General features: G+C 37.8%; 3 protein-coding genes and 1 pseudogene across 3 annotated transcripts; 3 read left to right on the forward strand and 1 right to left on the reverse strand.

Moving 5' to 3' along the window:
- The first annotated feature begins 1,089 nt into the window (after nt 1-1,089).
- Nucleotides 1,090-2,189, forward strand: LOC144628727 (uncharacterized; annotated as a pseudogene).
- A 997-nt stretch (nt 2,190-3,186) lies between these two features.
- Nucleotides 3,187-4,032, reverse strand: LOC144667367 (uncharacterized). The gene has a single exon (XM_078528752.1). The coding sequence runs from the start codon at nt 4,030-4,032 to the stop codon at nt 3,406-3,408; it is 627 nt and encodes a 208-aa protein (XP_078384878.1). The 3' UTR covers nt 3,187-3,405.
- A 3,505-nt stretch (nt 4,033-7,537) lies between these two features.
- Nucleotides 7,538-8,419, forward strand: LOC144628728 (octopamine receptor beta-2R-like). Its single transcript, XM_078486854.1, has one exon. The coding sequence runs from the start codon at nt 7,574-7,576 to the stop codon at nt 8,417-8,419; it is 846 nt and encodes a 281-aa protein (XP_078342980.1). The 5' UTR covers nt 7,538-7,573.
- A 3,118-nt stretch (nt 8,420-11,537) lies between these two features.
- On the forward strand, nt 11,538-12,833 carry LOC144628563 (histamine H2 receptor-like). Its single transcript, XM_078486680.1, has one exon. It carries the CDS (start codon nt 11,636-11,638, stop codon nt 12,503-12,505), a length of 870 nt encoding a protein of 289 aa, XP_078342806.1. The 5' UTR covers nt 11,538-11,635; the 3' UTR covers nt 12,506-12,833.
- The last annotated feature ends 2,658 nt before the right edge of the window (nt 12,834-15,491 follow it).

A 15,491-nucleotide genomic window follows, 5' to 3' on the forward strand; every position in this document is an offset into this window, starting at 1 on the left:
AACTTGCCATAGTTGTCGAACAAATTTTTTTCAAGTCTCGGGAAAGACAAGCATACTTGGCGTTATTTTGGGACCGATTTTGACTCTGTTTGTAAGATTAAACGTAAAGGAGAGCGAACAACAGCAAGGAAAGAAGCCATATATATTTTTGTAATGGTAAGGATTGTTCGATTCATTTTTAATTTCTGCTCTTTTTGATGAAATTAATTTTTTTCTGTCTACTTCCGACCGTGATCGGTTCGATGCGTTGCAAGGCACTCCTCATTCATACAGACATGGGATGCCTGATAAAATGAATAAATGAGAAAATCACCACGATGGGTCGAAGAAAAGGACAAAATCGTCGATTCCTAAATTGTAAAAGAAAAGCGCCGGAAAGAAAAAGTTAAAGCAGAAGTGAAGCGACTCCAGTAGGTAGGATAAACACCTAATTATATATTATATAATTATTTTACTTTTTTAGATTTTTTTTTTTAATCGTTTTATCCTAAAGGTTAACGGGTTGTGATCAAGAGCCAAGGTTAGCCAATATATTTTTAGTTCTCTTGAATTTTATTTTGCTACAAGTCCACTAAAGTGATTGGTTTTTTTTTTTTTTTATTGTTTTTTTTTGTCCTCTTTACAATTAGGGTATGAGAATAATTCGTTTATAAAAGGAAGGAATCCAACCGACCGAAGTGAGAATCTGGCCCTGACCGCAGTTCCAGAAGGAGGTGTAAGAGACCCTTAAGGTTGCCCAAGCCCCATGGAGCCCTGACAACAGCTTCCTGCCTATGAAGGCATCATGCTGCCCTTAATACAAACTGTCAGTTCCAGAATTAACCAATATGATTAAGAAATGCCCCAAGTTTGTGAAGGTTACCAAGGGTTGTGAAAGATAAAAAAGTGAAGAGTGATGCAATTTATTAATTTTGTACAGGGGGAAGAAGTAAACAAAAATACATTCAATTAGTCATCCCTCTCAATGTGTGAATGAAACTGGCAAGGGGAGAAAGCACATAGAGTTTATGAAGAGCATTCAGTTCCTAGATTGCTTTCTTATCAGAAATTAATGGAAAGGGTTAACAAAATTGATATTGTGAATTAATGATGTGCAGAAATTCTTTTTATGGGCTTGATGAAGAAGACAAGGTAGATGGGAATTTAGGAGCCTTATTCAACTTTTTAAGAATGGCTAGTTTTTACCTTAAGGCAAACAAATACAGAGTAGATAAGCTTGACTGGTTTGGGGAGGGTGTGGTTCATTCAAAGTTGCTATTGGGGGAGATGGAGCACATTTGGTAAGGATGACCAAGCTATAGCTTGGCTAGTCAGTTTTCTCAATTGTAGGAAGCGTTTGTAGCCCTGCAGAAAATTTTTTTTGTTTGGGGCAAATTGCTCTGAAGACTGTGAACCTCTTCGTAGATATGTAATTCTGCTGAGGGAGGAAATGACTGCCATTGAGGGGACTTCATACCCTTTAGAAGTAGACGGAAAACAGGTGAGTGTTTCCTCAGTTTGAACTACTTCCCAATGATATGAAATATGGCATTTCTGGGGGTGAACTTACCATTTCTGCATTGTATTTTTCTCCCTTTGCAAATGTCTGCAAGAGTGAAATTAACTATCTCCAGGGAACTTTTGGTCTTACACCTGACAAGAAATGGAAACCTTGGAAATACAGTGATCGGTTGAAAGTAGCTGATGCAGTGGCCAAAAAGAAAGAGGAATTAGTTAATTCACCATTAAGGCCCAGTACAAAACGAGATAAGATCACTTCTCTTATTTCCCAGAAAAAATCCAGGCAAGAGTTTCCTCCCCTTGTTGGTAAATTCATTGACAAATCCAAAGCAGAGCCACTCCACCTGAAAAATAATGCTTGGCAGCACTGGAATTTATCTTGTTGAAGTATGCACTGTATGTAGTAACCTTGGCAGTTGTCAGTCAATTCTTGATGTTCCTGCCAACAGTTGTTTTGGTAAGTATTATCATAGTATACGATTTGTATGAAAGCAACAAGGTTGGCAAAAAAGGTGAGGAAATGGTTTGCTGATGGGAGAGATAAAAACAAAGATCTGGACTATAGATTTACAGGTAAGGAGTCTCGCCTCTTTTGTCATTACTTTATGTCAATTATTCAAAGTCTTAGGACTGACTCAGACCAACAGAGTCATACATTTCAGTTGCATGTTTTGCCTTCACAGCAATAAATCTCAGAGATGCAGTTTCCCTTTTTAGCAGGGTTTCTCTCTCAAATGAACAGGTTCAGAGCCTTCAGCAAGTTTGCTCTAACTACTTCAGAGCTACAGCACTCTTTATGACCAGTAAGCCAACCACCTGGACAATTGTCATGTTGTTCCCCTTCATGCCAAAATTCACCAAAAGCTGGGGAGGGTTGAAATACCATGGAGGGAAGAGAGGCCAAAATGTTACCTTGTAAATTTACTCATAACACCCAGTTTAGTAAAGGTGGAAAAGTAAAATGAGTTTCTATTTTTGTTAGGGAGAATGGTGGAAAATTTCATAAGGACACAGTGGGGTTTATGTACCTAAAAGGTGTAGTACACCAAATTTTGTATGTGGGGAACCAAAAGGTTGCTAGCAAAATGATTTTTTGTGACCCACTTAGGGGCATATTTAAATGTAGTGGAAGGGAAAATAAGTATGCAGCAAAAGGAGTGTTAGTTATTAAAATAAGGTTTTTTATATTTACGCCAGTTTCAGCAGTCAATATTTTTTTTAGTCAAAATTTTTTGACAATTAATAATAAGTAACAGAATAAGCCAATTTTTTTATTTATTTTTAATATTTTTTTTGTTTAAAAAACTCCTTGAAGGCAGTTTCCATTTTATTAAAGGAATAAGAGAATATGCAGGCATGTAATAAGAGCCAGGCTGGGAGGAAAAAAATGAAATCAAGTTGCCCATTGGGCCAGTAATTACTAGCCAAATAGGTGTGCAATGTTCATGCCTTACAACTATATATTTACTAGGTGAAGTTATCATGATCATATGATAGTGATAGACTATAAAAGTGGACAAAGCATGCTTGGATTTAAATTAATCCATGCTTTCAACTCATTTTTTCTCATTGCAGTTATAAGTTTTGAAATAATTTTTATTGAAATTATCACTAACAAGACTACTGAGGCAAATTTCATTGCATTTTAACTTCCCAAACTTACTTTCAAATTTACTTTCCCAGCCAATCGGAAATAGGTTTTTTTCCTACCCTGCCAAGAGTTGAAATTTTTTATTATTATTATAAGAACTGGAAATGAATGTATTAATCAATTCTACAGAGGGATATAGTTGTACATTTCATACACTGATATTAAATGAAATAAACAATAGGGGGCTTTGCATCCCTTCAATGATGATATAGCAAACAAATAAAGTTATTATTATGCTGACAACATGTGTAAATTCATTGATGCTGGGGCCAACCATGCTCATTCCAAAATCCATAGTAAAAGTCAATGGTTATGATCTCCTTGACATAGGAATACTTTATCCCAAATTGCTTTTCCTCGGAAATGATCGCTTCTACCCGCTTGTCGCCCTTTATCTTGCGAGCTAAGAAATTTTCTTTTACGAGCTGTTGGTCAGTTAGGTCGTTAAACACCTTTCTCACGCGCCTTTCTTTGGTAAAAGCAAATACACAGTTCTTTCTTGTCTTCACAGTGATAAGGCCAAAACTTGTACGGCTTACCAAACTCTCTAACACATTAAAGAGCTCCATTGGCAATCTATCTTCCACTATGACTTGCCATGGATGCTTTACAGCACATCTCGGGGTCATCCGACGCCGGAACTGTTTTATCCAGCACATCGCTTGCCTTCGGACAAGTGGAAACAAATCGCCAACAATGTGCTTCAAACCGATTTGGCCGCGGCTTAAATAGCGCTTCGAAACCGGTTCTGCCAAAATTTTCATTTCTTCAAAAGCATCCTTAATGTCTTTCTGGTCGATTCCTTGTGCTCTGAGTTCAGCTTCGGCAATTTCTAAAGCATTTCTTACAGTGTCTACAAATATGTTCATTTTGTCCGCCATCTTGGTTCAGGTTTGTTTAGCTTTGGGGCTAGGCCGCTGACCCAAGTCACCCAACCCTTGCGCCTGCTGTCGTGGCCGGATTTGACCTATTTTTTTCCCAGCGTGGTCACGCGAGTATAGTTCAGAAAAGTATCCTATCATTAATATTGTCAACTGGTTTTATGTCGTTTTTGAGTTATTTTTATGTTTTGTTGTTACCTTGTGCTTCGCATCCATGTTAAGCATTGTTTGCAAGCACGATCGATCTGCCCGCGCCCTAGCCAAACAGTTACGTTTTAATCATCACGTTTTGTTTAAAACTCAGGAGAAGTCTGCAGTCAAAATGATGGCGGTTGTTGTATGTTTGTTTCTTGTGTGTTATGGCGTCTTCTTGCGTTGTAGTTTTGTTTATATTTTTAGTGATCACAAATCATGCAATAATCCCCAATACAGGGTACCTATTCAGGTTTTGAAATCCGCATGTAACCCGTTAGCTTACGCCGTGTTCAAGAGAGACATTAAGAAAGAGTTTAAAAAGCTGATCTGTCATAAAAAAATGAAAAAAAATCAGTAGCTTTCATAAAGAGATAATGTTTATTTGTCAATATGGCATGTTTGACTCCAATCTAATTAGCCTTAGTTATATCTGGTCTTGAATGGGACTTATTAATATTCATGAAAAAATTGGGACCAGAGAAGGAAGTCCGGATAATCGAGAAATCCGGATAATCGAGGTCCGGATAATCGAGGTTCGACTGTACTGGGAATATTCATGAAAAATTGAACGGAAAATCAAAGAGATAAAGATTAAGGAAAACTAATATAAATTAATCACCTTGTGTTCGAGTCATTAGACATAAAAGCGTAGCATAAAATGTGAAAACAAACGTTCTTGATGAAGATTTGTAATGTACTGGAGAAATCCATTTGTACTTCTAAATAAACGGCATAAACAAACGTTGTGTTCATTCCTTTAGTTTACAGAACCTTGTAGAGAGGTTTACAGAATCTTGTAGACTAAGCTAACGGCGTTATGCTCAGTGCAAAATAATTTCCATGCGTCTTAACAGAACGAAAACCATGGGGAGGAGTTCCGTCCACCCCCCCCCCCCCTCCCCCTTTGTACCACGATGGGGATATGAATTTGCTTGTACGTCCGAGGGTTAACATCATTCATTACCATTAAAATTAAAAAAAAAGAAGAACAAGAAGAAATAAAAAATTAATGACATGTTATCTGACGAAAGAGACGGGGAAGAAAGGGAAAGGATCGAATTAACACTGTTTGATACGTTAGGAAGTTTGGCAAATCAATTTCAGGATGTCAAATTGGGAGCGTAATTTAAAACATCAAAGAAAAATTGATGAAGTCACTGATGTTTACAGCTGTATGTAAATACTGAAATAAGTAATTCAAACCCTTGAAGGAAATTTTGCAGTCATTGTTTACGATATAAAGGATTTGCCTCTGTTTTCAATATTGTGCATCAATCGATTTGGTTGAACTCTATCTCAGACAAGAAATACAAAAGCAAGTCATACGAATTGAATGGGAGGTGTGAACATCGAAAAAGCCAATTGATGCTAGCATCATTACTGTGGTTGGAAGTTAAAAGAAAACCCATAAAAACGTCAAACTCAACATGTTAAAACGTCAATCAAAATCGTTAACTCGTCACTGATGTTTTCAGCTTGTTGGTATTTATAGACTTAAGGTCGCGGGGGATACCTACAGCATGAATAAATTCATGAAGGGAAATTTTGCTTGACCTGCATCTTTTAAAACGCTTATTTCTCAGCTGTTATGGGTGCGATTAAGCTCAAATTTTACAGAGACATAAAGAATTGATGAAAGATTGTGAATGTCGTCTTTTATCTGGTAGATTGCATTTAACGTCGATGTTATAGCCTCGTGAGTGCCAAATTGGGAAAAACATGGTTTTGTGGCAGAGTTTGCGGAACGAGTAGAAGACAGCACACTGGGATCTTGTCAAAAACTAATCAGTCAATACCTCTAGAGTGTCATAACAGAAGCGGATTTTTAAATTTAAAGTTTGCCAGCAAATTACGGCGGTTTAAGTGAGCAAATTTGAATTTAATGTCTTCTACCTCTTTCTAAAAGCGCTCTTTTAAAATTCCGCTTCTGTTATGACACATTACAGTATTCATAGTTTACCTATCTGCAGTGACAAGTCATGAAGTTCTGTATCCGTGCTGTATTCTCTGCCACAAAATTGTCGGAAAAGTCAAAACTTTGAGATTTCCGAAGGTGTCCCGACCTAAATACGATCATTTTGCCAAGGAGAGATGTAATTATGGTAATTATATTCCACGCTTTTACAGCGAGAACAATGCGTTTTTTAATAGGACACGATTGTTTATGCCGAATATTTTTGTGATTAGTCTGAGTTGCAGAAATATTCAAATTTAAATGAAAATAAGCTCAAAGACTTCCTACAATCTATATGAACGTATATCGCTAAGTGTTGTTTAAATTGGTTAAAATATCAAAGAAACAGGAATTTTTTACAAATCACGCGCACGCGCCCATATTTTTATCCATAAATATCTCGTTAAGTTGTCGATGTCAGTCGTTGTACTTCGTGCATACGCTTTAAATAAATGCATAATGATGAGCCTAAGGTGTCCCCCGCGACCTTAAAACAAGAGAACTTGACGTCTTTGCGCATCCCGACATAATGGTGAAGACTGTTTTATCCATTCATTGCTGGCGATACGTTTATCACTTGATGGTTCAAACAGACCTCCAATTACAAATATTGAGACGAATGTAGGGCGTAAATATCAATCAAGAGCTGTTGGGTAATTACGTTATCACTGCTTGATTGGTTAGAGGCTCAGTAAGCCGATAAAATTAATATGTCAAACTCTGCACGTCAAAACTATAATTTCAATTTAAAATGAGAAGTTACGAATGGGAAGTATATTTTTAAAGACACTTAACTAAAAGCATCTGCGGCAAAATAGACTGTTTCAATAAATAGACAGCAAAATAGACCGTCTTTGGTGGCAGATTTTATAGTAGAAACAAGAAAAACTGCTGATATTGCTGATGTGAAGGATTTACCTCAGATTTAACTAAAAACGTGTATGACCTGAATAGAAACTTAGACAACAAGTCGCATAACTTGGAGGCCGGCATATCGAAAAAACGCTGCATAGAGCTTGGGTCATAACAGTTTACTTGGTTAGGAGAAAAGAAAACCACTGAAAAAGTCGTACTCGTCTGTCAAAACGTCAATTGAAAATCTTTTTGAGGAGACTTATGTTTTTACCTTTAGACGATATCTACCAGTGTGGATGTGGAAAATTTGCAAGCGCAACTGATGACATCGCCTGATATCAATTATTTACACAACGTTAGGAACTTGTGCGTAGTTAGATGTCATTTGAAAAACGATGCATTATAATTAGTTGAGACCAGATGGTTTATAAAAACAACCTTTACACAAACAGGATAAAACAACACTTTTTCCGTCTTTCTTTCGCCTTCGGTGGTCATCAAGACAACTTGAACTCTTTTCTAAAGTGTAGCGGGAAAATGAAAACATGGTTCTGGATTCTTGGCTGGTTTCTTTCCATCCTGACGATGACTGGAAATGGATTTGTTATCTTAATTGTTTGCAGGAAGCGGGAGCTTCGCACCAAAACCAACGCGTTCATCGTTTCATTAGCAGTAGCTGATTTCTGCGTGGGTATGAGCTCAGTTCCTTCGCTGTTCTTTTGCGAAATGGTGAGTGGGTGCAACACGCAACGTCTGCTAGCTGATGGTATTGACTTTATAAGGTGGCTATTCTTGTACCCATCCGCAGCGAACTTGTGCAGCTTAGTACTGGATCGCTACATCGCCGTCGTAAAACCTTTACGATACTTGATTTTTATGAAGCGCCGTCGTGTCATTCAAATGATTTCCTTATCTTGGGCAATCCCAGTTGCTTTTGTTGTGTTTGTATCATCACTGTGGCTTAGTATAAAAATACCTCTTATCTTTCATATTATCGGTTGGTTGTGTATGCTTCTAGAGCTACCCTTATGTGTTATTTTAATATTTTTCTTTGCCTCCATGTTGCATGTTATTTACAAGCACGCCCTATCTGTCCGTACCCTAGCTAAGCAGTTACGTTTTAACCATAGAGTTTTCGTTAAAGCTCAAGAGACGTCTGCAGTTAAAATGATGGCAGTTGTTATAGGTTTGTTTCTGCTGTGCTACGGATTGCTTTTGCGTTGTAGTTTTGTAATGATTCTTAGTGATTACAAGCCTTGCAATGATCTACAATATAAAGTACCTATTCTGCTTTTAAACTCTGCCGTTAACCCGATAGCTTACGCCGTCTTCAAGAGAGACATAAAGATGGAGTTTAAAAGACTGATAAATTTTGTGAAATAAAAAAAGTGTAACTTATAAGAAACAGTCATACAACCTGTAAATTGTTTTGATGAAGGAGACAATCGAGTATTCCAACATCACCAATAAAAATGGTATCAAACAACTTTAATAGTGAATGGTATCAAACAAATTTAAAAAGCAATAGATTGTTAGTCAGATTACTGACACTACATATGTAACAGGAGAATAAGATGTTAAAAATATATATTGAAACGGCTGAACTGAAATAATATTTCCTTGTCTTGAGTATAAAAGAAAATACATCTGTCCTTTTCGCGATATGCGACGCATGAAGCCTCAATATATAACTCAACAAGCGAGATATAAAAAGGGAATTCCGATTTTGTAAACTGTGAATCGCTCTTTACGATGGTTTGTTATCTGCAAGTAAGCTCTCTCCACCCAGGTGTATAAATGCTGCAGGGAGGGGGGAGGGGGGACCCTGCGATGGACTAGCATCCCATTCAGGGGGGAGTAGAAATATTCCTAGCCGCTTAATGCTACGGAAACCGGGATAAGCTCTGGCAGTGTGGGCCGCATGGCTCGTGGCTTCCCCTTTATTATCCCTTAGTATATCTTAAAAAACGATTTTCACATTCGTTAAGTTGACATGGCAAATGTTTCGTCCCTCGTTCAATTTGTCCTTCCAAATCTTCACACGAATATGCGCACTTTGCTGTGAAACAAGGAAATGTATTAAGACCATTCCCTTAATTGGTTGTTTTGGCGAAATTAACTATTTGATTTCGGTATCTACCTAGAGTGAAATAATAATAATATTAAAAAAATCAGTTCTATAAATAGGGGGAGTCTGGAACTACAAGGCCAGGTTTTCTAGCATCAAGACGTTGATACAAAGTCAGCATGGAGCAGATGGAGGAAGATATGATCCAAGGCATCGAAATAAATCAAAACAGATACATGCTAAAGAGGTGTGATTAGAAAACAGAGAAGAGTTTTTGAGTCCAATAGCAATGTCTTACCATTATGGGAAATGTTATTGTACTCATTATAACATAGAGGGCAAAATTACTGAATGCTGGTTGGCTGAGACAGAGGGCATTTTTCCTAAATTTTGGTAATTGCCACGGGCAAAAATTCTTGATCGTGATTGGACGAACAGGAAAATTGCTCGTTTCTGATTGGCTGAGCGCGCTGTACTTCGTTGGCTTCAAGACGGCGGGATTTTGAGCAGAATTTTCAAACACAGCGCTCGCTTGTACATCGATCTTTTCGAAATTTGACTTCAGTTTCCGCAGATATCTGATGAAAATGGAATGGAAACGGGGTGATAGCTTGAAACGAAGATCCGAAAGCTGAAACAGAAGATTATTACAGTTGAAAACGGAACAAAAATTGCATCAGACACTTGAGAGTGTGCGACGATTCAAACTCATTCATAGCGGCCGGCAACTGACATCTCCTTTTCACTTCTGTCAACTCTAAGCCTCATCACTAACAACCCAGGATATAAAGGAGGACATATAAAGTTTGTTCTGTGAAAGAAGGTCAAATTTACCGGACACATTATTTCTACAAGTTTGTTTGGGGTCGTCGATTGCCTATTTCTATGTCGAGGACTGACATGCGAAGCCGCTCGCAGAGGAAAGCTTCAAAACGTGCAAACAGGTGAATAAAATTAAGCTTACGTTTATATTGAGTGTTCGCTTTTTCAGTTGTTAATAGCTTTTTTTTATTATTTTCACGACTTTCATTCAATTCATTGCATACAACTGTCAGCGTTATTCTCTTCCGAACGTCAAGATTTGCTCGATTATGAGGAACGTTTTCGTTTCGCAAGCAAAATTAAGCTTCGCGCTGTACATAAGTTAATTATAAGCATCGACAATTTTCAGAAAATTTTGCCCTCTATGTCATAAACAAGTAATCACATGTTTCCTCGTATAATTAAGGATTAATATCACACGTGTTTTCAGAAGTTGTGGAAATTGCCCTCGTCGCTGCGCGACTCGGGAAATTTCTACAACTTCTGAAAACACGTGTGATATTAATCCTTAATTTTACTCGGCCCCATGCGATTACCTATACGAAACATCTTTGTTGCCATCGCTCTATTCAAAATTTGCACGTTTGCCCGGTCAGACACAGGAAATTCGACAAAGTGTCCCACTTAGGTAAACTGAGGCAACGAGAAACTCGTGGTTGCTGGTTGGCATTTCTTCAGAAACTGACAACAGTAACACATTAAAGGCAAGACAAAAAAGCCTTGAAAAGAGATCTTGAGACCTTCATTTTAGTGACTGTAAATTTTTGGTTAATATTTTCTACGGCTAAAGGTTAAAAAAATTTCAATTTGTACGCCAAACGGGGACATTTTTGGCAGTTTTAGGGCTAACGGGTAACCCCATTGAGACCCTCCTAAAGGGGTCATTACTTGCGGTGTCAAAAAGTCAAATCTTCATTGGGTGACAATAATGCTTTTTCGGTGTGTATATTTTTCAGGACTCAAACTTGTTATAAGTCTCATAACGGCAGCAACATGCAATTGAACGTCGTTAAAGGCATTTGCATAAAGTTCTTAACAAAAAGGGAAAGACGTGTCTAATAACTGAGACCAGATGGTCTAAAGCAATTGCGATAAAATAACGCTTTTTAGATAATTGTAGATACCCATTTTTTGTTAATCATTATCGTCTATACAGTGTAGCTGGAAAATGAAAAACTGACTCTGGATTCTAGTCTAGTCTCCTCTTTATCTCCTTGAATTCGTCTATTTCAATACGCCATCGTTGTTTGCTTGGTTTTATCGAAGAAAAAAAAACACATGTCAAAACATCAGTCACAAATCTTAATTGGATGACTATATTTTAACTTTATAAATAACTTAATCATTTTTATTTGAACGAAAAAGAAAAAAAAGGTTTTGGGAGGTTGTGGAACATTTGCCTTAGATAGCTTTTAAAGTAAGATATTTATTTATTTTTTTTAAAAAAACGTATTTTCCTGCAAGCCCAACTGATTGTATCGACCGTTATTACTTCTTTACTTAACTGTATTAGCTTGTGCGTAGTTTATTTGAATAAGTCAAATTCGTAATCAGTAAAAATTAAGCCATGCATTATAATCAGTTGAGACCAGATGGTTATAAAACAAGCTTTGATACAAACACGATAAAACGACACTATTCCGTTCTTTTGAAATAACCGCCCTGCTTATCATCAAGATAACTGGAAATCTCTACAGTGTAGCTGGAATATGGAAACCTGGTTCTGGATTCTCGGCTGGTTTCTTTCCATTTTGACAATGTCTGGAAATGGAATTGTTATCTTCATTATTTCCACGAAACGACATCTCCGAACGAAAACCAACGCGTTCGTCGTTTCATTAGCCGTGGTTGATTTTTGTGTGGGGATGAGCTTTGTTCCCTTGCAGTTCTTCTGCGATAAAGTGAGTAGGTGCGATTCCCAAGGAATGTCTTTCAAGGTGGTAATCTTATTGTCGGAGCTGTTCTTGTACGCTTCAGCGGTCAACTTGTGCAGTTTAGTACTGGATCGCTACATGGCCGTTGTGAAACCTTTAAAATACTTGACTTTTATGAAGCGACGCCGTGTTGTTCAAATGATTTCCTTGTCCTGGACAATTTCAGCTACTTTTATTGTATCTGTTAGATCACTCAAGGATAGTTCAAAAATACCTAAGCCTCATATTATTAACATCATCGGCTGGTGTTATGTAGTTTTTGAGTTACTCTTGTGTGCTATTTTAATGTTTTGTTTCACGTCCATGTTAATTGTTGTTTGTAAACACGGCCGATCTGCCCGCACATTAGCCAAGCAGTTACGTTTTAATCACCGAGTTCTCTTTAAAACTCAGGAAACGTCTGCAGTTAAAATGATGGCAGTTGTTGTGTGCTTGTTTCTTGTGTCCTACGGGCTTTTTTTGCGTTGTAGTTTAATGCATATTTTTGGTGATCGCATTGTGTGTAACAGTGATATGCAATACAAAGTGCCTATTGTTGTTTTAAACTCAGCTGTAAACCCTTTTGCTTACGCCGTCTTCAAGAGAGACATTAAGAAGGAGTTTAAAAAACTGATCCATTCTGTGGCCTTAACATTTTGTAAGTAATTTAAGCTGAAATATTCTAGCTTGTCAAGAGGAAATCATCTTCAAATCTAACAAAGTTCTTCGAGTGAATCTTTTGTCCTTGAATCAGTTATGGTATACGGCACTACATGGGCATTGCCCACGAAAGATATATTATAAAACGAAAGGAAACTAATGGATCTAATAGAAAATATTTTTTACCTTTGTTCGAGTCAATAACATAACAGAAGTCGGAAACAATCGGTCCTTGCTTCATGAAGATTTGTAATCTACTAGATAAATCTGTTTGTACTTAAAATAAACGACTTAAACCTTGTAGTTTTGCCTTGTAATTAGTTTCATTTGAGTACTTCCCTTAAACCACTCCATGTGACGAAAGCCTTCTCTCGAAAAATAATTTATTTATTTTTCTGTTGTTGTTTTCTTCCATTATTTCACAACTTACATCTTTTTCTTTATGCGTTTTTGTTCAAAACACATACTTTCTTGTCTATTAATTATCATGCACCGTGCTCTTAGATGTTCTTGAAAAAATCGATATCCTTGGAACTTTGTAGCGTCGCAGTGTCTTTAACAGTACGCAGTGCAGTGTAACTCTATGACTGAAAGGTAATGTTCCAGACTGGTATTAAATGGTAAGGCTTGAACTCAACGGTGAGGGTAAAAGGCGGAATGAGTTTGCGGAATGGCATGTGGCATGAGTTGCGGAATGGCATAATTATGCGGAATGTAATTTACGCGGAATGATTCATTGACATAAATTATACTAAAAAGCGCGCCAAATTTTAAAAGAGAAGCCGCCTTGTTAAATACTGCTGGCTTAAACAACAAAACAACAAAAGACTGAGCAGTATGGACTAGGAACTTCCATAGAACACCGTTGTAAAGATCATTTCACCGTTCAAATCACTGATTTACGCCGAACAGAAGAAGAGAAATTATTTTCGCTATTTGCCGTGACGCCTTCCGAGGATTTGAATTATCGACTAGGTGGCGTTGGCTGAGTACAGAGTGAGTAGTTCTGTTAACGTGAATGAAAACTCTCGTCTATTTGCCTCAAAATACAGAACGATATTCGTTCTAAAGCTACGTACTTCAAGGCAAGACACACAACTGTCAAGTTCAACCCATTTGAAGAGAAGTTTTTAAAAAGACAACGCATTTAAGTGACGTGTTGTTAGTCGCCCGCGAAATAATGTGTGACCGTGTCACTGCCTTGTCCCAGGAATCGTTTCTTTCTAAATCAAAACTTGCTAGGGGTGGGAAAAAGCTAGTGGTTTCATTGAAGACAACTACTTTTGGTATATTTCTAGCTTTTTATTACCGCGATGAAAAGATCGTGACACGGCTTCTCCGCTGGTGTGACACTATTTACACCGCAGTGGATGTGCGTCTCGTCTTTGCGGTAAAATAAAATGTATGTTTAGCGAATTATTTTCTTTTCCTAAGAGAAAGCCAAGTATTCACAACAAGTAGGCAGTGATAATTAATCGCCGGATTCCTTATTTGCCTTATCGGTAAATCTGCAATGCGACTGAGCTAGATTTGAAATACGATAGCTTGTTTTTACCGTGCAGTGATTATAGTCACTATATGAAAGTTTCGCTCTACTCGTTCGGCGGTCGGTTGCCGCTTTTTTAAGTTAATGGTCAAGTCTTCCACTGAGTTTATATAGTCTTCATACTGGGAGGCGAAAAGCTAGTCTCCTTCGCAGCCCGGCACTCGAGCCGAACCGGGAGCGTTGTGTCATTTCAGCCCGAGCGGCTGCGAAGGAGACTAACGAAAAGCAGGGCTAGTAGACTTCTAATGAAACAAATATGCCGTAGTGTTCGTAATCTCTCTGCTTTGTACCCTCTACTTACTGAGGCTGAGATGACATCCGCCAAAACTGGACTTTCTGTCTCGATGTTTTGTTTAACTTATACAGTATTTATAATAACCGCTACATGAATATTAATACAAAGATGTATCCGAGGCATAAAGATCTACGGTCGGATGCTTTTCCGTCGCTGTTTTTATCTTTTGACTAAAAGCGATAAACCGTCCACAGAACAACAGAATGGGAAATCCTTAGCATTGGGGAAACACTAGCCGCCGAAATATTTTTCTTAGAATCCGTGAAGAACGCTATCTTCAATCGATTGTCATCATTTATAAGCCCGCAGTATTTAATAAAGCGTCTGCTCTTTAAAAATTGGCGCGCTCTTCAGTAAATTTATGTCAATGAGTCATCCCGCGTAAATTACATTCCGCATAATTATGCCATTCCGCAAGTCATGCCACATGCCATTCCGCAAACTCATTCCGCCTTTTACCCTCACCGTGAACTCAAGTATAAACTTTGATAAAAAAAATTATCTGACGAAGAGGCGGAGATGGATGTGAGATGATCAAATTAAGGCTGTTTGATTAGAAAAGAATTTTAGAAAATCAATTTATGGAAGTCGAACTCAGGCAAGAAATACGAAAACAGGTTTTTCGAATTGAGTGAAGTGAAGGTCAAAGAAGCCAATCTAATAGTTACATCATTACTATGATTGATTGGAAGCCACGGAAACCCCAAAAGTGTCAAACTCGGCTTGTCAAAACTTCAATCAAACTCTATCCCGTCAACAAGTTGGCATTGGCTGACTTGAAATTTAAAAACCTGACGTCATTATCCATCGTGCTATGTTGTTTTCGGTTGTATTAATATCAATTAATTTTCTTGCTTCTACTTGTCCCCGCTACACGTCCTCTCAGTGTGAACAACGCATTATTTTGTCGTTGCTACATTGACCACACCCGTATTTTTCAGACAACCCTAGTCAGAAGTAGTTGGAACGCTTACGCTAAGAAGATAAAAAATGCGGATACTTGACGCTTAAACTTTCTCAATGGTGCATACAAACATTTTAAAAGCCCCCCTCCCCCCTTTCAATGTTGAACCCATTGTGGCTAAGGATTGTCTGTGCAATATGTTCGGGAGCTCAACATTGAGAAGGGGAGGGGGGAGAGAAGGAATTAA

Source organism: Oculina patagonica, chromosome 10 (genome assembly GCF_052425735.1).
Source record: "Oculina patagonica isolate OP01 chromosome 10, crgOcupat, whole genome shotgun sequence".
In the NCBI taxonomy this organism is placed as follows: domain Eukaryota; kingdom Metazoa; phylum Cnidaria; class Anthozoa; order Scleractinia; family Oculinidae; genus Oculina; species Oculina patagonica.